The sequence below is a fragment of the Taeniopygia guttata genome, chromosome 10, assembly GCF_048771995.1.
Source record: "Taeniopygia guttata chromosome 10, bTaeGut7.mat, whole genome shotgun sequence".
NCBI classification, from domain to species: Eukaryota; Metazoa; Chordata; class Aves; order Passeriformes; family Estrildidae; genus Taeniopygia; species Taeniopygia guttata.
In genome coordinates, this window is record NC_133035.1 from 8,353,332 (window position 1) to 8,379,458 (window position 26,127).

At 37.0% G+C, this 26,127-nt stretch overlaps 1 protein-coding gene across 3 annotated transcripts in view; it reads left to right on the forward strand.

Moving 5' to 3' along the window:
- The first annotated feature begins 637 nt into the window (after positions 1–637).
- WDR72 (WD repeat domain 72) overlaps positions 638–26,127 on the forward strand; it is a 100,174-nt gene continuing 74,684 nt past the window's right edge. For 2 of the 3 annotated variants that reach the window (XM_030281561.4, XM_072933945.1), the window contains exons 1-13: positions 638–744; positions 8,476–8,637; positions 9,647–9,753; positions 12,705–12,783; positions 15,503–15,677; positions 16,152–16,228; positions 17,921–18,040; positions 19,119–19,264; positions 19,627–19,723; positions 21,840–21,981; positions 22,263–22,508; positions 23,025–23,245; positions 24,506–24,701. In XM_030281561.4, the coding sequence (XP_030137421.3) occupies positions 8,485–8,637; positions 9,647–9,753; positions 12,705–12,783; positions 15,503–15,677; positions 16,152–16,228; positions 17,921–18,040; positions 19,119–19,264; positions 19,627–19,723; positions 21,840–21,981; positions 22,263–22,508; positions 23,025–23,245; positions 24,506–24,701 (1,759 nt within the window). In that variant the 5' untranslated portion in view covers positions 638–744; positions 8,476–8,484. Of the gene's footprint in view, positions 745–8,475; positions 8,638–9,646; positions 9,754–12,704; positions 12,784–15,502; positions 15,678–16,151; positions 16,229–17,920; positions 18,041–19,118; positions 19,265–19,626; positions 19,724–21,839; positions 21,982–22,262; positions 22,509–23,024; positions 23,246–24,505; positions 24,702–26,127 lie in introns of those variants that run through there. The other variant, XM_072933946.1, reaches the window with a different exon arrangement.

The following is a 26,127-nucleotide window of genomic DNA, read 5'->3' on the forward strand; positions in this document are numbered from 1 at the left end:
GTTAAGATGAACTCACCTGTGCACCGCACAGCCCGTTCAGCTCCGCTCCTCACAAGGATCTCCTGCAGACCTGAGCTTCTCCGGGACTGGTTTTGGAACAAAAAAGAAAAAGACTGAACACACATCGCGTTTCCCGTTCTTACAGTATTCATTCGGTGCAGTTTATGAGTTGTTTTCAAACAGAAACTTACAAGACGCATCTTGGCCGATGGACGGCCCTCACGCCACCAGGTGCGCTGGGTGACGGCCCTGACCTCCCCCAGCTGCTGCTGCTGGTCCGCACCTGCGGCAATCACACCCCACCCGCCTCCTGCCGGCCGGAAAGTTCTTTCCACCGTACTTAAGGCAGGACGGGCAGAGGAGAATTCTCCTGTGCCTCATGGCCCCGCGGGGCAGCTTTGAGGGGCGCGATGGGCCCACCGCCCGTCCCGCGGCAGGCGGGCTGCGGCCCGTCAGGGGAGGCAGCGGAGGCGGCTGCAGCCTGGCCTTCCCTACGAACTTGTTCTGCGGCCCGAGGTTCGCCCGAGCGGCCGGGGCAGGCGGTGCCGCGGCACCTCGCCGAGCTGAGGGCGGCGGTGCCGCTGGGGAGCGCCAGCCAGATCCGGCCCGCACCGCCCGTGCCGGGTGTTGCCGCTCCCGAGCGGGATAAAACCACTCCCGAGCGGGATAAAACCTGCCCCGGCTGTTTCCTCATCCCTTCAGCAGCCTCCCTGCCCCGTGCGCGGTGCCCGGGAGCCGCCGGAGGTAAGGGCAGCATCCCCTCATCCCCCCCTCATTCCTGCCGCGGCAGCTGCCCCTCATGCCGCCGGGTGTGCCCTGTGCAGTGGTAAGGCTCCGCTTCCTCACGTCAGGTTTGGAAATAGTGGGATCCCCAGAGCTGTTTTAGTGGGTGAGAAGCCTTTTTAGCCAGTGCGGTGTTCATTCTTTCTTACTTGGGTAAATTTTATTGGTTTCTGGGAGGTTTTGTTGGTCTTCTGCATGTGTAGCATTGGCTTTGTGAATTTCAGCTCTGGGGAGTGATGTTAGATGTCTGTTACTTCTGTTTTCAGGGGAGTTTAGTGAATTACATAGATTCCATCAGTTCCCTCAGCATGTATCTGTTCACTGGATTTATTGCAGACAACTAGTACTGTAAGAACATATAGAGTGCAAAATATTCACTCCTTGAAGTGTGAAAATGCTTTTATGCTATTTTGGTGAATGATAATTGAGTATTCCTTACTGGGTATATGCAAAGCACTCGTTTGCAAATCTTTTTCCCAGCAGTCCCATTTCCTCTTGCACATGGTTCTGGTGGAAGGGTGGGATTTTTTTGAGACTTGCTCAATTAAAAATTAGTTAGGATGTCTCACTTAGAGCATTTCTGTCATGATTACTTTTCTAGTTGGTGCTAGAAAGAATAGTAGTCTTAATATATCATGAAATCGTAAAATATCAGTGATGTCCCTGGTACAGAACAATGGTCTTTTTGGGATTACCCATTGCAAAAATGGCTGTTGTGGTGAGGTAGGTCTGTTTAAAAGGTTTGTGTCAGTAGGTTTGATTACATGACAATAGAAGGTTTTTGTTGTTTAAAGACTTTACAGTGCTAGAGTTTGAAGTTCACTGTAAAGAAAACTGCAATCCATGCATTGCAATGCATTGAGTAAGTTTTGGACTTCAATCCTGCTTCATAATAACCAGTGTCTTTTTACTGAAGTAGGTTAGACTGTGTCTATAACAAGTCATTCAGAGTTGTTTACACTAAATAGCTGCATGACCTGTAGCAAAGAACACTGTGGAGAGATCTGTTTGTTAATTAAGAGTATCCAAAGAGTAAAACTGACAAAAAAGTGACTTGTTAGAGTTCAGAAATCATCACTATGATGCAATTGCTTACACCACTGATTAATGATTTTTACATGACAGTTGAAAAAAAAAAAGGGCTGGTGAAATGTTCTCGTTGTTTTATTTTAGCCATCTGATTCCAATTTTGTTTGTTATTTAAACATCCTGGAGTACAGTGTAGCTAAACCAAAAACATCACCTTTCTATGATCAACAGGTTTTTTTGTCTTAAATGAATTCAAGGTCACTTAAGGAAGATGAAATTATTGACTTAAAACTTTGATTCATGTTCCCTGCCTGTCAGATTGAGATAATTGTAAATTTAGCTTTCATGTGTCTTGAATTTACCAGATTGTATGTTTTTTTTTATGTTAAAGCAGTGTAAATTGTCATTATGGCTAGTTCTGTAATGAACTAGCCATAATTTGTGGTCTTTCATAAAAATGCAAGTTAATTGAAGCTTTTGTCATTTACAAATGAATTTGCTTATATCAGTGAGATATTTTGACACAAACTCAGTTTATCCCTCTCTACACTTCTGAAGTTTTGGAAGCCATAAATTTGGAGATGACATTACCTTAGTAGGTCCTTTGATTCACCTAGGATTGTGCTGGGATCATTGACTCTTTAAAGGGCATAAATGCATTTCTGCTCATTAAACAATTTATAAGTAAGAAAATGTAAAGAGCTGTTCCTTTACCAGCATAAGGATGGAGCACTTTCTTGCAGGGAAAAGTGTTATTTTCAATAAACCCAGGCATGACTATACATGTGTAATACTGAGGGTAAAATCTTTGAATAAGATGCAATTTCATAGAGATCAGAGCTTACATTCTGCAGAGAGTGATGGCCCCTCCTGTCACATGTGCTTTCCTGTAAGAATTGATGTGTGATTGTCCTAAAACCTGATGGAAAGTCTGCTGCTGCAAAGCATTTCACCATTTGGATATAACACCACTGGAGATGACTTATGGTGATACTTTTTCTATGCTCGGTGCTTTAGGGGTGACAAATAACTCACATGCGTGTGGTTCTGCATAGTGCCTAAGCAAGGTTTCATTTCCTGGACATATCCATTCTTGTAGATGATAGGACATTCAGACATCATATTTCAGATGGTAAAAGTAAATGTGTTTTTTTTTCTTTAAGAGAAGATGTCTTTTACAGCTCTACACACATTTGCATAATATATTTTTTTAATTAAACTTAGTTTATATCCTTGATATATGGGATTTGAAACCAAGTTTGCTAGCTCACATGCATTAATTTTTGTCTAATGCGTTTAAACAGCTATTATGTTGTTGAAGCCTTTAATGACCATTGAAGAAAAAGGAAATTTATAGTTTTTGACACAATTTATCTACTTAGCAGCAAAGTATGCTGTGATATTTTTCTGGGGAGCTTAATATAATGCAACTGTTTGAGGTAAAAAAAGAACTTCAAGGAAGAGAAGATGTGTTTACTGTATCTTATGACAGTGTGAAAAGCACAAATGTTGAGTTGCTGTGTTTTCAACTGCCCCATTTTCCAGCTTAGGTGCAACGTAAACTATCTTAATTAATATTGTGCCACCAAAAGGTTTAGAGACGGCCAATTGAATTCTGCCAAGATAGAGTCTTTTGATGAAAACATATCTTTATTGATTGTAGAAGAAGAAAATCATTCTTAAAATGAAATCCAGAGAAAAAAAAGTCATATCCCTCAGAGAAAATTTCTGAGTGGCAGGTTGAGATTAACATCATAAAATTGAATTTGTGCTGCAAACCTTTGATGTAATCAGCAGCTGGGAGATGGTGTTGCCCTTACTGTGCTCCTTCTGATTGTGGTGAATTATTGTGTGGAATGAAATAAGTGTTTCTTGTGTCACTCGTTCAAGAAATACAAACAAGGTATTACCAGGTGCTTCTTGCTAGTTAAAATGGGTTGTATCGATTGCTGGTCCCAGTGCCCTGCTCCCTTGGACTGCAGGAGCAGGACATCCCCATCCCCAGGGAGCTGTGGGTGTCACTCAGCAGTGACTCCAGCCCTTTGGGGTGTAGTGCAACAGGTCTTGAGGAAAGTCCCATCACATTCTAAAATGGATTACCAGAGATGGTGTGCAACATCTGCATCATAAAATAGAGAAAGGTGTGAAAGCAGCAGAGAATGGACCAGTAGTCTGCAAAGCTACTTTTAAGAAAAATTATGAGCTTTTTACTAAGAGTAAAACCAATATTGATAGAACCTTATTTTCTTGTGTAGAAACAACGAATATGTTAGATGAAATGAAAGAACAGATAAGAACAGGAGAATGAGATACATTAACAGCACAAAAACCATAAGAACTGCTCATTAAAAGAATTAGGCTCTACCTAATTTTCAATTCCTTAAGGTTGCCTTTACTACAAAGATGAATATAATGCAGCTAAATTCTGCCAAGATCTTAATATTTTCAGGACTGTAAGCAAATTTCTGCACGGTTTTGTTTTGTGCCTGCATTGATTGCCAGACATTTAATTGGGCTTTTAAGAAAGTGACCTTCTATTGACAGCTTGGAAGGTATAAGAAACATGAAATGAGAATGGCCATAAATTCAAAAATGATGTTTTGATGGGTTAATTGTTACCTGTAAAAGTGATATTGTGCTGTAAGAAGTCTTTCTCCTTTTATAAATAAACTGCAAATTTGCATTTGGTAGGTTTTTTTATGGGTTGTAGTGATGAGAGAGAAATTTGTCACAACCAACATTTTATAAGGTGAACTGTTTGAGATTAGGTCCCTGGGAGGAGTTTAGCTCCTCATTTTAAGGACCTTGGTGTATATATATATTTATCAGAGGTGTTATTTCTGAATTCATTGAAAGATCAGGATATTTATTTTCTTTATCAAGAAGTGTCATTCTTACAACTGTAGCTCATAGTTTAGCATCTTGAGGATGGATGTGTCATTCAGTAAAGCCTCCTTTAGCCTCTTGAGCAAACGCTGGAAATGCAAGGACCAATATGGAATGTGTGCTGCAGTCCTCAGTGGGGCAAAACAGAACCCAGAATTCTCACTTCAGACCACTGAGTGCATGGGTGTGCATGCTCCTGAGACCTCAGCCACTCTGTGCTTCTTACCTTTTATGTTCCCAGGCCACTGACTTTAAGGATATAATTTTTATTTTGAGAAAATGCAGCTCAGGGAAGGAATGTGTGCCTGAGGTTAAGCAGTAATCTTGTAGCAGTGAATGGAAGGTCTGAGGTGAGCCCAATGGAAAAGCTAACAATTGTTTTATTTTGTTTTAAGGTCAGTAGAGGAGTCAAAGTCAAGATACACTTAGTATATATGGGGAAAGTATATGTTAAGTTATGATGGCACTGATTCTTTGTGGTATAATCTGACCTTTTTCATTCTCATTAGTTCATGACCAGTCCTAGTCAAAAAAGCTGAGTGTTGAGGAAAAGGCCTTGCATAAATACGTGCTTAGTAAGGTGTTCAAGGTCAGACCTTCAGCTTTCTGGCCTCTTAAAGCTTTTGATTAGACTTTTAAATATCTCATGGCTCCTGTAGAATAAGAGACGATGTACTCAGCTTTCCAAATTAAGCTTTAATACTACACAAATGGTCCAAAGCTACCAAAGTAGTACAAGCAAAGTCCTTGAAGATGTGAGAATTTGGATGATTTTGCAAGTTAACAATGTTTTGTGGTGTGGTTTTAGTGTGAAAGGAAATAGAGACAGAATGGTAATGATGAAGCAAGTTAGTGGTGAGATGGGCTGGCATGGTTTTAACTAAAACCAGAGCTTTTCAGTAATGAGAGAGCACTCTTTGGCAGTAAGCTTATAAGGGGAGCACAAATAGGCTTATTAGGCTATAAGCAGGGAGGAATGGGCCGTAGGACTGAGAAATGTGATTTCTAGTTGAGTTATGGGTTAATACTGCAAATCAGACATGCTTGAGTGGGTAGAGCTGGAGGAATTTGACACGTGCTGATAAGCTACATGCAGCTCTGGTATGCCTTGGGCAATATTTGACTTTGTGAAAACAGCTTTTACCTTTTTAAAAGGAGCAGTCTGATAAATATCTGTTGATTTTTATTTCAAAAAAGTATGCTTTAGGTGCCATCAGTATCACTAAAAAATTTGGTAAAGCTAAGTATTGTCAAAATGTGTCCATGTGGATATGCTGTATTTCTAGTGAAGTCATGCTACACTAAGAAGCAAAGGTTTCATTCAGACTGCTTGTGCATCAAAGTATCTTAACCCGAAAAACCAAGAAGCAAGTGAAGAAAAAAGTTAAGGACTGTATTAATACAAAAATTCATATACCTTCTGCTTTCCTTATCTTGGGCTTCAGTTGTAATGTAAAGGAAAGCATATAAAATATTCCTGCAACATTTCAGTCTAAATTAATTCTCTAACAACCAGTGTTTTGTCTGTAGCAGTAGTTTTTTATTCATGTTACTTTGTGAGTAACTAAACAGTCTGCAGATAAGTCATCTCCACATTAGCAAATTCTATCAGCTTGTTTTCTTTTTAACATCTGTTGATTTGAGTTCTCTCAAATCACTTACTCATCACTTGCTCAGCAGTAGGTCTTTGGCTAAGAATATTGAGCCTGATTCTATGCTCCTCATATAAGAAAATATAATTTATGACTTAATACTCAATATTCAATGCAGTGCAAACCTGAATTGTGCTTCCTTGGGTTGTTTTACACTAATTGAACACTCCCATGGTACAAGTATAAAAGACTACGTGATGTGCAAGCAGATGCATTTTAAAGATGCAAGATTTGGCTTATCAAACTCTTTTGGCAGCCATCCCTTTATAAACCCTATGAAAACGGCAACCTTTTTAAGCTTGCCTCATAACTAAAAATGTGTCATTAAAGTTTGTCCAGAACAGCTTTTATTTTGGGGCATAAACTGCAGGATAAAAGGATTTCAGCGTTCACCAGTAACTTCATATGACTGGCGATTTAAAAAAAAATGTTTTAGAAAAGTCAGATTCTAATGCTGGGAACAATAAAATGTTGCAGTATTTTTATATATCCACAAGGAGGTTTTATATGAAACTAAGTGGGATTTAGTCTAATGAACTCATGACCTCAGTTTTTTCTTAGATTCTTCTTCCTCTGCCCTCAGCATTCTGTCAAGGTTGTATGGCAGGACCTCAATAGTCGGCTGTACCAGTCTTTTCAGCCTTTTTTTCTCAGTAGCTGAGGCCTTTATCTCATTTTCTTGTCAGGAAGCAAGACCATTCCTTTAGTTTTGTGTCACTTTAGGCTTTTAGTGGTAGCCATGAAGGTACCTCTTGTCCGTGTCGTGTCCCTGCTTTCAACTGCTCTTGTGCTGGGTTACAATGTCCTTAAGCATAGCTTAAAAGGCTGCTTCTGTGCTCCATTTCTGTTCTGTGATCTTTTCTGAATTATACAGGAACTGCTCTTCATGTCATCGCTCATCATTCCTGTGTTACCTTCTTTGACTGGCTGTTACTGGCTGTCAGGCATTTTGTTTTGCCCACTTCCCTGTCTCTCCTCACAAAAGTTCAGCTCCACTGTCAAGTTTTTTGACCGAGTTCTCCCAGTTGCACTACTGTATCATCTTGTTTCATTTTGAACACCTTTCCTAAGGACGTGCAAAGAGCTCTTGTGTCTTGGAGCACACCTCTGAAAGGTGAATTTTGTTTAGTGGCTGCAAAGTGGTTGCTCTGAAATATGTCTTCAATCATACTGTTGCTGTTTAAATTAAAAGAAAGGTGACATAGGTGGCATACAGTACTTTTGGAAAAAAAATTAAAATGTGTTTAAGTGACCCTAGATAATGGTGAATCCAACAAAGCTTAAAATTAGTTCCTTCTTGTTCACTGACACTTGACAATAACATGCTGACATACGCGAGCAATTTTGACGTTGTTCAATCTGTTGACTGTTGTCAATCTGTCTGTCTATTGCCCAGCTGCTGGGAGTCAAAACTGCTGTCAGCCAGATGGACAACCCCATTAAATCAATATTTTTCAGTCTATTAGAGGATAAATTTTTTTTGGGAAAGTGACTCGTGTCTTGAGCAACAAAGTCTATTTGTTCTCTGTTTCTCAGCTTGCACCTCTGCTGCCACCTTACTTCTTGTTTTTATCTCTATGACATTCTACAGAATGGTAGAGTATATAGTTAGTTATAGCTTTGCCACCTTGGGCCTCGTTTTTCTCTTCCTCCCTGACCCACCACTAGTTCTCTCCTTTTGGCCATGTTATCTTTCTCTAGTCTTACCCTTCTAGAAATCAGTCTTTAGTGACACCCTGCTTCTGTGCCACCTCTGCTTCAGCAGTTAGCTACTGCTGCCGCCAGTGAGCAGCACTGCTGGTTGGAGGGAGCAGGGGAAGTGTTGTGTATTCCACCAGTCATATTTGGGGAGAGCAATGTGAGCCCATCAGAGCTAAGCCAGGCTGTGTGGGGCAGCACACAACTCTTGTTGCTGATGTTCCAGTATTCTGATAGTACTGGTCCCTGAAATTGTTAGTGTGATGTTGGCAACAGCAAGAAAACGTTTTAAGATGCTTATCAGCATCTTACAGCAATATTTTACAACTTCCCATTCCAGATGTTGATTACATTTCCCCTTTTTTTAGACTATTTTTTTTCTTATGTTTAATCCTGCTTAGGATGATGATGACTTTTTTGTTTTCAGGTGTTGGCCATGAAGCCATCAGTACTGGCTGTGGCTGTGTGGGGGAGAACAGCTCCCTCTCACAGCATCACTGCTGTGATGATCACAGATGACCAGCAGACCATAGTTACAGGGAGCCAAGAAGGACAAATATGCCTCTGGGATCTTTCATCAGATTTACAGGTTTGTGCACTGTGTAACAGTTTGCCAAATAGACTGGAGTTTTATCTTTTATTATTGGCAGTAGGATTATCCAGACTTGTGCTTATTTAGATGAATTTTTAAAGATAGTGTGATATTTGGTATAGGAAACTCATGAAGCAGAAGGTGAAATGCCTATGTAGGCAACATGATATTTTCAGACTTCGGAGAATTTTTTCATAGATTAGTATGCCCAGTGGATTATAATTTTAGACTGTCCTCTGAGCAATGACAGCAAGTAAATATATACAATTATCATGATTCATATCTTGTGAATGTTTTTTCTTTTCTAAATCAATTGCTAAGCATGACTTGTCATTTAAAGAAAAAATATTTATAAAACCAGATCTGTCTACTGAGATGGAAGCAGCAAGATGAAACTTTTATTTTTGATGTAACCAAGATGCAGTAATTTGCTTTATTTCATCTTTATTTTCCTCAGAATGGAGCAGAGTAAAACAGTTCCTGGGGTTTTTTTTTTTATTCTGTGTTTCTAGAACTATGTTTATATATTTTTTATATTTAGTTGCCCCATTTGGAGTAAAACACAGTCTGGAAGTTTGCATTTTTATGATGCTAGCTTTTGCAATTAAGACCTTTGCATGCAGTGATGATAATCAGGTTGTTTAAACATGTGGTATGAAACATGTGCTTGAGAGCTTTAGTGTATCAGTTTCTACTTCACTGTGCCACTTTTGGTACATGCTGTAGGGTGAAGGCCAGAGATGTCCTGCACGTTGCCTGTTTTATAACATTTGATGTTCCATACATTCTTCAGAAGATTCATGCAGTGAATACAAAAACTTAGCTTTATGCAAACTGCATAAAAATTCTTCTATGTTGTTTTGCATTCCAGAAACATGACAAAAGAACATAAGAATATGAAGCAGCTTGACAATTATATATATCGACAAGTAATATTCTCTTGGTTTTAGATATCCTTAGTTTATACAGAAATTGTTTAAGATAAATCATTATATTATTCTCCTAGATTTCATCTAAAGAAATTCTCTTTGGCCATACTGCTTCTGTAACTTGTTTGGCAAAAGCAAGAGAGTTTGAGAAACAGCCATATGTAGTAAGTGCTACTGAAAATGGGTAGGTAATTGAATATTCCATTATTCCTTTCTTGAATCATGAAATGTGTGCCAAGTGTAGGTCAGATTTTGCATTTGCAGAAATGTTTCAATCCGCTTCCATGGTATTAAAATGATAGCAGCTACTTAGGATAGTGACTACTTTGTTAATATACAATGGTCCAACTAAGAGCTTCTCCCATGGATAACAGAAAGGTTTGGCAAATTCAGATGTCCACTTAGTGGACAGAAAAAAAGGAATTACTCAAATGGGTTGGAAAGGAATTATTCAAAAGGAAATTAATGGATTATTGGGACTCATCAGCAATTCAACAGCATTTGAATATCATGGTGTTTTGCTGTTTCTTCTTGAGCTCAGTCTTGAGAACTGAACCAGTAGAAGAGGCTAATGTACTCTAATTTGGTTTCTGGTTCCTCAGTCAGTATGTATGGAAACAGAATGGCCACGAATTAAAGGCATATCTGCTCCTTTTCTGTTTTTAAATCTGATGTGCTGTTTTGGAGAATATCCTGTCAGAGGGCCCTGATCTTGCAGTTTTTCTGCTATGTGTTTGTTATGACCTAGCCTGTCACTTGAATCAAACTACTTCTGTGTTTCTGCTAGGTTACACTTAAGAATATTTGATAAACTTTTCAGCTGGGGTCTGAAGACCTGTTAGAATTTCAACTGTTGAAAACAGGGCTAGTTCTTCCTTAAGGGCTTTCTTAAACAATTTTGTCTTGCTGCTTAATTATAGTCGCTTTTTTTGGGGGGGGGGGGGGGGGGGTCATCTTTTCTAATTAACAGGGCAGTGCTGTTAAAATGGCTTTCCATGAAGAGTAACTGTCAATTGTCCTTCAAGCTGTACCTTCCAGCACTTTAAGGCTACTGGTTTCTCACTGAGTAGCTTATTTATCCTTTCCAGCTACTAGGCTGCATCTCTCATTCAATCATAAGTATACTACAAAGGGATAACCTGCAAAAAAACTATTTCAGGCTTCTTAATCTTGAAAGATTAGACAGCCTCACTGGACAGGTAGTGGTAAACATTGCTGTTTATGTGCAGGGAGGGCGAGAAATCTACACAACCAGTTTTGTATTGCCCTTCTAAGTCCTCTTCAAGGGTTCTGAGATGAAGCTGTTTTCATTCCAGTTCAACGTTCTGTTAGTGCAATACTACTTCCAGATCATACTGGGAGCAAAGATACTGTATTTCAAAAAAAACTGGGGAGGTAAGTGCTAAGAAATAAATTAGGAGATTGCTGTAGATATACCATACAGCGATGTTCACATCCTAAAGATTATAGCTCCGAAGGGATTATTAGACTTGTTTGGAATGTGTATAGGTAGGACTGAATTGTCTTCTGGCCCCTTTAAATGCTCACTTTTACCAAATTACTGCTGACTTCCCATCTGTATTACATAAGTGAAAAGCATCCATTGCTGATCCCTGTAAGGTTGCAAAGTGAAGTTGAGGTAATTACAAATAGGAGTCCTTGTCTTCAGGAGAGGGAGGGTTTGCCAAAATGCACTTTCTGGCTTGTAAATTATTCACTACTTCTGTTTTCAAGCTTCTATATCTCCTTGTAGTGAGATTGTATGGAAGATGATTCTATGATAATCTTCCCTGTTCCACTCCAGATTATTTTCAGTTTCTGTAATTTACTAACCCCAGAAGAATGAGTACTGAACATTATTTTTTGTACTTCTAATATGAAAGTCTATAAATTAATCTCTGATGATTTGTGAGGTCTCAGTGATGTCCTATGAGTGACAAACCTTTCCTACAGCCCATGTTCTATGGCATGTGTGACATTGCTCACTTCTTCTTAGTACACACAGTAAATTGATTACATTATCCAGAAGCTGAAGTTAGTCTCACATTCTGGCCTCATTTGTGCATGTTTGTAGGTGTGTATATATCACAGTAATGTAGTTAAGGCAGTAAAGTTCTGATATAAAAAGGAGAAAAGCATTGCCCTGAACTATTTAACAGTGTAAAGCTTTCACCTAAGTTCTGACTTTGGATCTACCAACTTTGATCCTGCTATTGCTCAGCTGAAAAATATTAAGAAATAATGCTTTGAGTTTAGCATCAAATAGGGAAGTAGGTAAGTTAAACTGTAAATCACTAAGTAGTATTTCTTATATAATAAAATACTCTCCCCAGTGTATTCTTTAAGTCTTGATACAGAAAATTTCCTAAAATGTAATGTCAGAAATAATGAAATTAATGTTTCTGTTCTGGAAGTAATGTTTGTTTTTTTAATAAAATCTAAAAGCATCAAAGTTTAACATTCAGTTGCTAAGCTATGATAAGGTATACAGCCTCATTTACAACATTTAATTTGATTGTCTCTTGTAATCCAGTCCCACTGCATGTTGAATAATATGTTGATAAGGAAGATGTGCCAAAGTCTCTCTCAAACAACCTTAAGTGTGTCCAAGTGTAACTGTAGTGTTGCACAGGTACTCGGGTGGTTGAGTGTATTGAGAGCAGCTTTTGGGAACAGCCTCATGATGGCACTGTTTCTTCTTAGCAGACGTTGTTCCTCTCAAGAACTGAAGTCTGATGTGGAAGAAGATGCATGATGCTTTTCGAAACATGTGGTTTAAGTTCAGTGAAATGAATCATTTTCAGGAGGATGTAGTTCCAGTGACAGATAGTTACAGTGACATGTTGACGAGCTGTAATGGCAGTATACCTACAATTTGTTGTAGACCAGAGTTGGTCTTAAAGTCAGGTTGGTTGCAAGGCAGCAGGGTGTAATTACCAAAACAAAAAGAAACAGATACTGTATGTCATCCCTTGCTAATGACTACATTTTCTTACCCAGCAATCTGTAACAAAAAGCTTTATAAATGACCTGACAGATCTTAAATAGAGCACTAAAGAAAAACTTAGAGGCACAAAATTATTCCAGCTAATTGAGTGGAAATGACAGAGAATAATATGAAGTTATCTTTGGCAGGGAGATGTGTGTTTGGAATGTCACTAGTGGACAGTGCATTGAGAACGCAAAGCATCCTTATAGGCATACAGCAATCCATGTAAGTATAGCAGCTTTTCATGGGGTTTCTGTTCATTACAACAGTTTTGCTTTATTAACATGATATTTTTCAGAAACAGTTTTAAATGTATGGCTTGTAACATAGGAGAAAAGAGCCTGTCGCAATATAAGTAGTTTTTATATCTTTTTCGGTTTCTTTTTTTATAAGAAAATAATTGAGACTTCTGTGTTCCTCTGCATTCCTTAATCAAATCGGACTGATCACTTTTAAGCTGCAAATATTTGAAATGCAGTATTGATTAATTTACTGTTTGTGCATCAGGTAGCCAAGTGAAATGGTCCTAATCTTTGCTCTTGTTAAAATTGCATGGAAGCTTCAAGTTTGATGTTGACTTTTTCATGACATTTTAAAAGTACAAGTAATCTGGCCAAACATTGTGAGACAATCTGCTGAAAGACTTACTTTTAAGCTTTTGAATGGTTTTTGTGCTGAACTCCTGCCTCCAAAAGAGTTCACCTGATTTTCAAAAATACACTTTCATTCATTCCAGAACTGTAGGACAAATCCCTTATTTTCAGAGACTTTCAATATTGCTTCAGATAATTTTGTGTCTGGTTGAAACTGTATCCAAGTAAAATAAGTATATAGATTTTGGAGTGTGGGTGAGTTTGAAATACACATGTAAGTGAGATTGAGGGGCCCAACATCTATGGGTTTGATTCTGGGACATGGCTTTTTTCTGGATATCTTAGTAGAGAGAAGCTCAGGGCTCCTGTGTTAGTTAAAAGGCTGGTTTTCTTCAGTGAGGAAGTCTAAGGTGGAACTAAGGCTACAAATGATGGATATCTGAGCCTTCATGTAACTCAAAAGCACAGCCAATTTGGAAACCAAAATTTTTAAAGCTTCCAGAAGAAAATGCTTTTTCTGACACTGCTTGAGGAGTTCGAATGCAGTTGTTAATTGTAAAGGGAAGAGTTGAAAACCTTGGATATATTGCCAACAAAAATGATTGAAGATTAAAGTCTTAATTTTTTTTTACTTATATATGTGTATAAGGACATAAATTAAGAAATATTCCACACTTTTATTGTGGATATGCTTAAAGCACATAGGTTTCTTAAATGGATGTATGTACACAAACAAAACAATACTTAAATTATAATTTAAGGAGCAATATGACCTATGTTCTAGTGCTTAATTAGATTTTAATAGATGAAGTTACAGATAAGTTCTGAAGGGAAGTAGGCAAATCTGGCCTAGTTGATTAGCTGACAGTCTGCTTTTTTTGTGGAGATCAGAGAGAGAATATTCATTCTTGCCTTTCAAATAGGTGTAGCAAGTACTTGGAGAAAACAGGTAGTTCATCTCTATTAGAAGTAAGCTAAACCTAATTGTGGCTAATAATTATATTTGTTTAATAACTTGGGCAAGATAGTTAAAGGAAAATAGGAGCATCTAACAGGAGAGCTTTCTTAGGGGAAAGTAGGTGTTACTGGGAGGGGAAAGTATTCTTAAAATGCAGCCTTCAGATACTATAATAAATTGTATTTTTCTGTGTGTGTGTTTTGTTGTAGATTTTTTTTCTTGCTGTTCCATGGGGAATAGTTGCTTGTGCTGTAGTTAATGTTTGGTTTTAATTGAACTCCTAACCTATCTGCTCTAGTAGGTTCCTTTTGTTCAGTGTAGATGATTTAGCTATGAATGGCAGATGTCAAGTAGTGCAAACTGAATATTTGCCGTTTGAAATGAAATTTAACACCGGGGTCAACACTTAAACATTTGTGGATCTTAACCAGTGTGGAATTTTCTCAGAGGAATTACTGACTATAAAAATCCTGTATTTCAAACCTACTTTAATGGTAACAGTAATTGTAAATTCTAAGCATTTCTGCCTTATATTTTATTCATTATATCTGTAGTACTATTATCCTGTTTCCAGTTATTTTTACTACACACTTCAGTTAGTTTACTGAAAAAAAAATTAGAATTACTATATAACCAAAACTGTACAGAAAATTTGTAAATGAAGTGCAGTTTTTTTTGTGTTGTCTGATATTTTTGTCTGACTAGATGATTTTTCCCTTTAGGGTTAGTGTTAAATGTAAATCTGCTTTGAGGTGGCTGCTTATGCATTTATAGAAATTGTTTCCAATTACAGCTGGAGATGCAATGTAGATGTCCTTGCACATATAAAACACCTAGCAAACAAGAAATCCTCATAGTCACTCTGCACTCTGTTCCTTTGCTTTGTGTCTGTTGTTTTTTTTCCCCTTTGTGATTGCTGAGAAAGAATCTTCTGAACACTCTAGGGTGTTTAATGTCAGAATGAAAAACATCCTATGGAGTATAAATCCTTCCTGGAAAGTAATCAGTAATTAATTATGCAAAATTGAATTACAAGTATTCTGCATCTTTACCTGATTCTTCCTTTTCATACAACTGTTGATGACAGGAGCTTTATGACATGTTTGGAGAAACAAGTCTCAAACGCCTTAGTCATTTATAGGGAAAATTAACACCTGACTTTCTTCCAAAAATTAAAAAAATCCTAATATTTAGGAAGGACAGGTGCTTCTTTCAGTCTGAAGCATCTTTTACTAAGCCTTGCTAGTGTCACTAGCAATATTTGGTATGGTTTCACATATGCCTTTTATTTTTTTAGTGATGCTACAAGTGTTGATTAGGACATGTTCAGTGTGAAAAATCTTCATGCCATTTGTGTATCTGTGTGCTGACTCTCTGCTTTCCACTTGGACAGTATTACCATTGCTCATTCCGAATGACAGGTGAAGGCTGGCTTCTTTGTTGTGGAGAGTATCAAGATGTTCTAATTATTGATGCTAAAACTTTGGGTGTTCTTCACACTTTATCATCATCTCAGTCTTCTGATTGGATAAATTGTATGTGTATTGTACACTCTGCAAGAATTCAAGGTATATGTTTTACATGTATTTATGTTGGTAAATTAAATTGTGCTAAAATATTTCTGTATAGGTGATATGTTCCTGCTTGATTTGATATTAATTAGTTTCACAGAGCTGTTATGTAGAAGATGTTAAAGTTTCATTGATAGCACAAGAGGTGTTTTTAAGGCTTCTGTTTTATTTAATATGTTTTTAGAGAAAGCATGTTCTATACTGGGTGTAAGCTCAGTTCTTGGAATTAAGTATAAGTAAGTTTTGTAATACTGGGCGAATTAAAGGCACAATACTACAGTTCTGTGCCTTTTGTTAATACATTATTCACTGCTTGTTTACATGTTTTGTATTTCTTTATATATTTTTTTTTGTGTAAAGCTGATATTTTGCATAAACAGTGTCCTGAAGAATCTTTGTTTTAGTGCTGAATAGAAAGGAGCCGTTTATACTTGGCTTCAAGTTGACAATCTCACTTTTAACTTTTCATAGAAGACTCTTTAGTTGCGGTGTCTGTAGCTGGAGTTCTCAAAGTATGGGACCTGTCTTCATCTCTGAATAGCATTCAGGTCAGTGTTAACATGAATGTTCTCAAGTAAAGGCTACATTGAAGCAGAATATGAATGAATTTACGTCTTCTATATATATATATTAAATAGATTTTATTAGTTTAGTTAGAAAATTCTGAAAACACACCTTCATAGCATTATTTAAAGTTGGGCCATTGGGCAGCTTTTGCCTTGACAACTGTGCTACCTTTTGGCCAGGCTTCTTGTCTTTTTATATTCCAGGATGCTTAAGCTGCAGTGCTTTCCTGCTATCCTGATAATGTCTTTGAGCCCCTTCACTCTGTCCTTTAAACTCAAAGCTCTTCAAAATTGGCCTTTGTACTCCCTCTTCACCCTTGTTACTCTCTTCAAAATGGTCCTTTAGATTTTGTTTTCCTCGGTCTGCTTTTCACAATGCTATCTTCACTTGGAAAAGACTCTTGCTGTGTCAACTGTCCTATTTTTCTATCTTCAAACTCACTCTTTTTTGGGTTAATATTCTCAGCATCTGTCACCTTCTGTGAACAGGTGTTAGAATTGTGATGCAATTTTTGTGTTTTAGTTATAATCTAAAAGCTAGATTCACAAAGGGACTTCAGGAGTGAGACAAAAATAGCAAAATATCCACAGACTTCTCTGAGCGTTGGTAACTCCTGGCTGGACAGGCCAGGGTGTGTGCAGCACTACTTGTTCATGGGTAGAATCAGACCCCTGAGGAGTGTGTCACGTTTGATACCATCCTGGTGTTTTTGATTTATCTATGGTATTTTGGGGTGTGTACATCTTCTCAACATTCCTAGAGCAAACCCCACTGCTGTGTTGTAAAAATTCTGAGGATTCTAACAACTGATTACAGATGTCAGAGGAACATATGGTGTGGTGCAGTCTTTTTACTGCCTGGGGGCACCTTTTGTGAAGGGACTGCTGCAGAGTTCGTAACAATCCAGCTAAATTCTAAAGAGCAGTATTTTAATAAATATTGTTGGATTTACTTGGAATTAACTGAAGCTGCAAGATGTTGTAAGAAAATGGCTTTCAATTTTATAGCCATTCTCTTCTCTGAGAGTTTTGAGACTGTTGGTATCTTAAAAAACAGAAAAAACCCATTTTAAGTGATTTAATCAATAATTGATAAATAGAATTCCAATAGAATAATTGTGTGATGACTTTAATATTTGATATTCCCACAAAAGGTGTGAAAATACATATATTGTTTCTAACAGTATATTTAGCAATACAGAGCTAAGAAAATGAATTACTTTTACACTATCTTTAAAGGTGTTAAGCGCAAACAAGACATATGGCAACACCAACATCTCACTGTCCAGGCTGCAACAGGAATGAGTGGGAAAGTAAAATATTCATCAGCTTTTCTGAATCTGATCCTTTGTTTTATAGGTGTTGTAGCTATTTTTTCACTGAAATACCTAGCAGACACTCATTGCAGCAGTTTCCATTTATGCCCTGCCTTTGGTCCTTCTCCACGTTCATTAAGTGAGATCACAGTCTGAGCCACACTGAATGTTTACATTCTTCTGTTTGCATGTTCGTTCTGGACATGTTGTCTTTCTATTGTTAATTACGAATTATACATTCCTTTCAATTTTGAAAGACTCTTATAAGAAAGTTTTCAGTGGGTTGTTTCTATCCTAAAAGCTCAGATATCTGAAACAAATTTTATAGCTTTTTTTTCCCCCCCTTTGTGCTGTAAAGGAGAAACAAACTGTGTGTGACAAGGAATCAAAATCTCTGGACTGTATAAACTGTCAAGCAGTAAGATTTTGTACTTACACGGAAAGGCTCCTTCTTGTCGTGTCCTCCATGTGCTGGAAGGTACATTATTGAGAATTGTACTTTCTTTTTAATGTTCATTTTGGAAAGCTAATATGACTTTTACATGCAGATACTTGTTTTTCTCCTTAGGTTAAAGAAAGTGTTCACAAATTGTCAGATATAATTATGCCTGCAACACTTCTTGACTTCTTAACTGTGTGAAAGAGATGAAGCTTTTATTTTTTATGAATGTATTTCTGCTTTTAAAGTTGAACTCCAAATTGGCTGGATATAAGGGGGATTTAAGTATTAGACAGTTTTAGAGCACTGAGTGCATTATAGTCCCCTCCACAGTGCATTTGAAAGGGAGACAAAGAATAAAAATCCCTGTTTAAGTATGACAGAAGTACTCACAGCTGGCAAGTGCTCAGTAGTCAGGGACCTTTGTTTGTTGAAAACAGCAGCAAAGCTAAAGACTCCTGGCTATATTACTTTTTCTTGAAGCTATAATAAAGTAACTAATGTTTAAAAAAAATGAATAATAGTTTTAGAGAAAACCTAATGTATTTAAACTGAAATTTACTGTAAAAAAAAAAAATCTGTCTTTTCCTTTTCCAGTGCTACAAAATTTCTTACACTAATCACTCAGGATTATTTTAACATGTATACCTGATTCTAACATCTCTGTGGAAGCAGGAATGGGTCAAAAAATTTCCCATATACCTGTATCAACTTCAAATAATGTAGTTGTAGGCTATCTTTGAGATGTCTCTTGGGCTACCTAAATTCTTTATGGAAGCATTTATAGAGGAAATTCACGTGTAGAATGGATTTTCCACTTTTCATTTAAAAATATCTGTATCATACATTGTTTTCTGCTAATATCTATAATATAAGACCTAATGCTACATTTTAGTTGTTTCTTTAACTGTCAGTTTCTTTAATTTTGAACTGTATTGTTTGACTTGGATGTTGCAGTAGTTTGTTATTGTCAAAACATGTTAGGCTTTAAAAATAGTTGTTCAACTATGAAGAGTGGAACTCATGTTCTACTTCCTGATTCACTGCCCAAACCCAATTTAGGTTTATGAATTTGCCAATACTCTTTGTTTATATTTTGTTGTTTTTCTGAATTTAGGTCTATGATTATTGTGATTTCTCCTTGCTTTGTACTGAGTTCTGTAAGAGTGGTCAGTGCTTTGCTGGTGGGGAAGTGCTGGCAGCTTACAGACTTATCATCTGGACAGAAGATGGCCACAGTTACATCTACCAGCTGCTAAACAGGTGGGCTCAGATGGGAAATTCACACAAAAAGTTCAGGTACAAGATGAACTTTGGGAGGGTTACTATGGAAAATCTCTGCATGTTGCAAATGATCAAAAACCAGAACAAAACCACTTTGGCACTCAAAGATTTACCCTGAGTTTGACAGCCCTCAGTCTTTGTTTGACACAGCAGGGGACATAGGAATAAGATTAGCCATGTAGAACTTGGGCAGCTGGTGCAGTAGTTTCAAAAAGTCTCCTGTAATTACTTATTTGGTTACCTTTAATTGAACTTGTGAATCTTGGATGTTACTGTTCTGCTTTCTAAAAAAATTACTTTCTAAAGCTTGTAAGTTTAAAATTTCTTGTTTAATTATACAGTGGCCTTTCTAAAAGCATGTACCCTGCTGATGGGAAGGCGCTGAAGGAAACAGTTTATCCTCATTTACTCAGCTTTACTGGTATGAAGGAAAATAAGGTAAATTCATAAGGGTTTGGAAGTTTATTTATGGACTGTTTGCAATAACCTGAATAATCCCAAAAGAATTTATGAATTCATGAACAGATTTAATTGTTCTATAAAAACAAGGAGTAATATTTATTTATTAATTTTAAAATTGTTAATTACAAACTTGAAGAGGCTCATAATGTATTATGTGATTTTTGGCTATATTTAAGTTTTTTCCACAGCGGAGAAATGCCTTTATCTTCAATTCCAGATAGACTGGTTCTTGGTTCTTTTCTCTAATTCTGGCAAAAAAAAAAAGTATTTTTTAACAAAGATGTGGTCTAAAATATTTTAGAAGCTTCTACTTTCAAATCTATAAAAATAAAATAAGTAATACAATCTCCCAACTAATACAACCATAGCATAAAACCAAAGTCCAAAAAGGCAACCCATGAGCAAAATGTAAGCAAATGACTTAGCTCTTGTTTTATGAATGTATGCATGTTTCAGTGTAACTATATAAATAGGTTGTGTATCCACCTGAAATTGAAGGGTTCTGAATCTGTGGTGTTTTATCCAAAATACTGCTGGCTTGAGCCTTCAGAGGCATAATCACATGCAGAACTTTTTTGCGCTGTGAGCAGACTGATGTAGTGTGCATAAAATGAGACACACTGCAGAACCATGGTCTTGGCTTGAATAAGCCTCTAATATTAAGAGATTTGAAAAGAAGAAAATTCACTATAATTAGGAAGCTGGGGAATGGGGGGCAAGAAAGATAGGTGGTAGGCCTTCTTACGTGGGCAAAAAATGAACCAGAGCAAATGGAAAAGATTTTTCTGTGTAGCTTTGGTTCTAGTTTTTTTTTGCTAATGCTGATTGCTAATGCTGTAAATAAAGTTGTAATTGTTGGAAGATGTGGATTGAATTCCTGCCTGAAATTGTTTTAGTTTGAGTGTTTGTGTGACAGCTCAAGCAGTTTGTTAAGCAGTTTCTGAAGATATGCAACGGAAACTTATTTTTATTTGTAGCTGACTAGAAACATTGCTAAATATATACCTGTGTGAGGTTTTCTAGCATTCTTTCTGTTGACAAATAGAGGCTTTTAAAAACATGTTTGTTGCATAATCCTGTGGAGCCTGACAGATTTAATTTTCAGTTGAAGGGAAATAGCACAAGCCATTCAGCTTTTCCCCAAATGGTGTGATCTAAAAATCAGATAGGATAACTGCTGAAGGATGCCAGAAGGTCAGAAAAGGTGAGGGAAAAGAAATAGCCAAAACACATGGCTTAGGAAATAGGGTTACGGTGCTGGTACAGACTTCACATATGCTTCCCCCAAATACATGCTTTTAAAAAAATAATGACTTGCACTTTTTTAATATTTCTGCCTTACTGCCTGAGTAGTTTTTATAGCAGATGTGTGAGACAACCAAATCTCGTGTGATGATCTGTTTTGAACTCCATTTTGGGACTGTAAACCGAAGCATTTTACAAAACTGTTAATTCTTTTGGAACTTATTCTCACACTTCAGTGTTTTAAATAAGTATATCCAACATATGAGGTAATTGTAGAGAGTGATAAGCTTCCTCCTGAGCCTCCTTTTTTCTAGAGTAAACAACTCCAGCTCCCCCAGCTGCACCCCATCAGAATTGTGCTCCACACCCTTCAGCATCTTCATTGCTCTTTGGAAATGCTCCACTACCTCATGACTGAATGATGGTGTTATAAGCTATTACCTGTGTAAAAGCATAATTCATACCTTTCATTATTTGTAGTCATGGAAGCTGTGATGTCTGAAGCTTTACTGAATTTTTTTTTGATGCAAAGAGTATCAATATTTCACTGTATTGTTTTTTAAGCCTGACCTTGGTCCTTATGCTGGTCAAACTATAAAACATGGAGAATTCCCAGTCTGCTTTTCCATTTAGGATGTAGGTTTAGCCAAAGCAGAGGTGATCCTTGAGGGATTTGTATCAGGGAGAGTAGACTTGGTCTGAGCAGGATTTAGTGGTGATAAGGAATCAACTGTAGTTTGTTCTGTATTTTTACAGCTTTTGATGAAAAAAAAAACTCCTTCACACTTAGAATTAATTATTTTATCAATTTTCTTTCCAATTATTGACTTTATGTTGTTTTTGACAGAGTCTTCCTTTCATCATGGGCTTCATGAATGAAAGAAAGGAGCCTTTCTACAAGGTTCTTTTTTCTGGTGAAGCTTCAGGACGGATCACTTTGTGGCATGTTCCTGATGTGCCTGTGTCAATGTTTGATGGTTCTCCAAAAGGTTTGGCATTTTACTACCATCTTTTTCATTATGTCTTGGAGCCAATTTTTATGAAAATCAAAATTCTCATTGAAAACTTTAAGAAAGTGATGCTCATTTATTCATTGTGTTGTGATTGCTTGTAGTTAGAATGAATAGCAACTGCTGACTTTCCAACCCTAGACTGCAGAAAGGGATAAGTAAAGGGAAGTGATCAAGAGATGAAAAGGTTTATTTTTTTAGTTTGACTCTTTATATTTTGTTTTGCATAAACAAAAAAATTCTCTCACCCTACCCTCTAGAGATCCCAATTACAACCATGTGGACTCTTCAGGATAATTTCGATAAACATCATTCCATGTCAGAGGGCATTATCGATCAACTTTGTGAATCTGAAGATGGATTTGGAAGTGCAGTTGTCAGTTCCTCTGTGTACATACCTGGTCTTGATAAGCTTGTATGTGGATGTGAAAACGGGAAAATTTTTGTAACATTAGGTTTAGAAACTGCAAGAGCAAGACTTTTAGAAAACATATCTTTTCTTAAAGGTAAGTTTTAACAATTTGTTCAGATTCATCTCAGTCAAGCACAGATGACTTCCTATTTCTGGCATCACTTCCAGTGATCCATGTAAAATTCTCTGTAAAGTAGGGCTAGCAGTCAGGAATTAGGTAAATGGAAGATTATGATGATCTTTCTTCTTCTATAGCTGATCTATTGGATCATAGCTTAGAGCTACCAAGGTGCTTTCCAGTAGTAGGAATCTGGGAATGTCCGTGGGATTGGATGTCCCCTAGTAGTGAGATATGTGGCATGTCACTATATTGGCAGTTTTCTATTTCATTTGCTCTCTAAAAGATCATTCCACTGAAGGGAGCATAAAGGGTACATCTCAGTAGTGAAGCTCAGAGTGCAGACCTCCGTTCTCCCTTTTAGGAACAGGTCCAAAATTATTTGACATCATGTAAAGGCTGGTTATATTTATCCTGACTTTCAGGAAATGTGCTGTAAAATATGGAACTCCTATTCCTGAAGAGCAAAAATAATGTGTAATCTTTTTTCAGATAAACTACCTTATAAGGTTCTGAATGGTCACAGTAGCAGAGTCACTTGCTTACTTTATCCACATGACAAGTCAGTAAGATTTGATCCAAGCTGGCTGTTATCAGGGGCCCAGGATTCTGTTGTGATCTGCTGGGATATATTTACTGGAGGCGTTCTACAGCAGTTTAATCTGCAGTCTGGTGCAGTGACAGAGCTTTTGAGATCCCCAGAACACTACAGAGTAAGTAAAAGCATAATAAATTATGTCTCAAAAAAACCGCTGTATACCTATCTCTGTGTGTGTTTATATTTATATACAAGAGAAAATAAAACACTGTCTGGTAATACTTTAGCCCACACCACATTACACTTAATTTACCTACTCTTAATTGTTGTCACTAAAAGTTGCTTTTAATTGCAGGGAGTTGAGTTTGTGACATATCAAATTGGAGCTCTTAACATTCTATTCACCATTTTTATTATCATGATTATTGACATATGTCAATCAGATTAACTCTTCCTCCTGAAATTTAGAAAAACTTACTCACTAAGGCTAGGAGCTTGAACATAGTATTTTAATCTTCCCTGTGAGTCCAAAATATATGTACTTCATTTTGGTTCCTGACACATCTTGGGTCCTTTGTGTGTTTGTTTTTACATTTTTTGGTATTTAAAATAATTTAAAGTTGTGTTCTGATTGAATTTTGAAGTTAAATTTAGGTGAAAATTTACTGAATGTTTTATGTAACTTTTGAACATTGTATTCTGTGGGGCTGGGATTTCCATTTTTCCTCTTATAAAGCCTGCAAAGACAGATTTGATACTTACGAATGACTCACAGTTCACTTACTGAGAACAAAATAAAGTAGTCCAAAAATGGCTTGAAATAAAAAAGTTTTTAATATGTGTAAAGCTCCTTTTCATCTTTATTCTGAAAACTGAGTAGGATTTAATGCCTACCTGACTTGTGTTTCAGTCTTGTTTAAAGAGCTGAATTGTTCTGTGGGCGAATCCCTCCACGTGCCACCAAAAATTACTTGCAGGTAGGGAAGATTTTGCAGTATCAGATCCATGTGAATTAATTTAACTTAGTTTTTTGTTAGAAATACCTTACCATTGGCTTTTTAGACCTGACACAATTTTATATCACATGAACACTAGTTTGTAATTTTTAAGATACTTTCTCTTCTAGAAGAACTGCTACTATTTAATTGGTTATATAATCACTGCTTTAATATGCTAAATATCTGACTAAATGGAATTTAAATTATAGTTAAAATACTGAAAGAACAAAGATGAAGATATGTTTTCCTGTCAGAAAATGAGTTGTGTAGCCAGCCTGCTGAAGACAAGTTGAAGATGTTAGCTGACATAAAACATAATTTTCTAAAATTAGTATGTTCTGGGAAGGAAATCATTGGAATACTTTTACTAGGCCAGTTAAAATGATGTGGTTATGAATGTGGTTACAGTGTTGAAACTGGAGTTTTTTGTTTTGCAGTTAAAAGACCAGAGTGTAGTGTGCTGTGTGTGCAGTGACCACTCAGTAGCAATTCTTCACCTCCAGAAGAGACAATGTCTCTTACATGCCAGAAAGCATCTGTTTCCTGTGAAGAAGATAAAATTTGATCCTCTTGAGAATGTGCTAATTGTTGGATGTGAAGACAATTCAGTTTATATTTGGGAAATTGAAACAGGTAAGAACACTGTTTTGATGTTTTGGTCACTTTCCTGAAGGTTTTTCTGTCACATGGTGTTATTTATAGAAAGCCAAAACATTAGTAGAAAATACTAACACATTTATTATATGAATGGGAGTGTTTCAATGTTTGTATAAGCAAGAAAAAAAGAAAACTTTCTTACAGTTCGAGGTAAGTAGTCACTAGTGAAATAGAATGGGTTAAGTGCCATCCTGATACTCAGAAGTTTAGCTGACATGGCAGTGAATTGAGTAGAATACTCCTGTGAACTATAAATAAAAACAAAAAATAAATATTTTTATTTATAAAATAAAATATTTTTATAAAACTTATTAAGAAGGCTGTTGTTTTCAGTCTAAACTGTCCCGAGTTGGAGCACAAAGTTACGCTTTCTTTCAAAAATCCATGATCTGAGATATTTTGATGTAATTGATAATCAGTTAATAGTAGAAGATAATTGAAAAGCTGATAACCATGTAGTCAGCAAAACTAAAGGTGAGTGTTTTCAGGTTAAACTGTAGATACCCAGGTGATTTGATAATGCATTGCTAATTCATGTGGGTAATAAATGTACTTACTCAATCTTGGACAGACAGGACTATTAGGGGTTCTGATGGTATTAGACATTACGTGTGTCCAGGCAATGCGGAGCTGTGTGTCCTGAGAGGAGGAGGGTGCATTGAGTCCACAGCCACTGAAATGCACAGCATGTTAAAACTGTATCAAAACCCCATTTACTAACTGAGCCCTGAGATCACAATTTGTTTTACAGGTTATTACAGCACACTATCTACACTATTTGCTTTAGACAAAGCAGGAAAAATCAGAGTATATTTGAACTGTCCCTCCTTTACACATAAAACCATTGCCTGTTTCAAGATTAAAGGGGAAATAAAATTGATACCACTGCTCATGCATATTACATATTCAGACATGGTGCAGATGGCTAAAATTGTCTTTTGTTATGAGTATCACAGAAGAATAAGTGCTACAGTCGCCACTTTACGCAGGAAAAGATGCTGTTATTTGCTCTACAGTAGCAATTAACAAATCTTTTTTGTTGTGGCTCCTGTTATGCATTGCTGACTAAAAGATGCCATCTAGGGTCAATACCTGAGAAAGCTTAGTAGGATATACTGTAGTTGCTTTAATGTTGAATTACATCTGTATTGCAACAGAACACAAGAGGTCATGGCGTTGATCCTTGAAATTGGCCTGACCTAGATCAAGAGCTGTGTAGATACTTCAGTGGCACTCAGGCAGATGTGTGACAGAGATGCCACAACATCACTGAGACACCTCTGCAGGAGCACAGCACCTTTCATTAGGAATTCATCTCTTGGCAAATAAATGGGCAAACATTGTCCCACTCGCCTACACAGTTACCTCTGAACATGTTGCCTAACTCAGTTAAATAGGATAA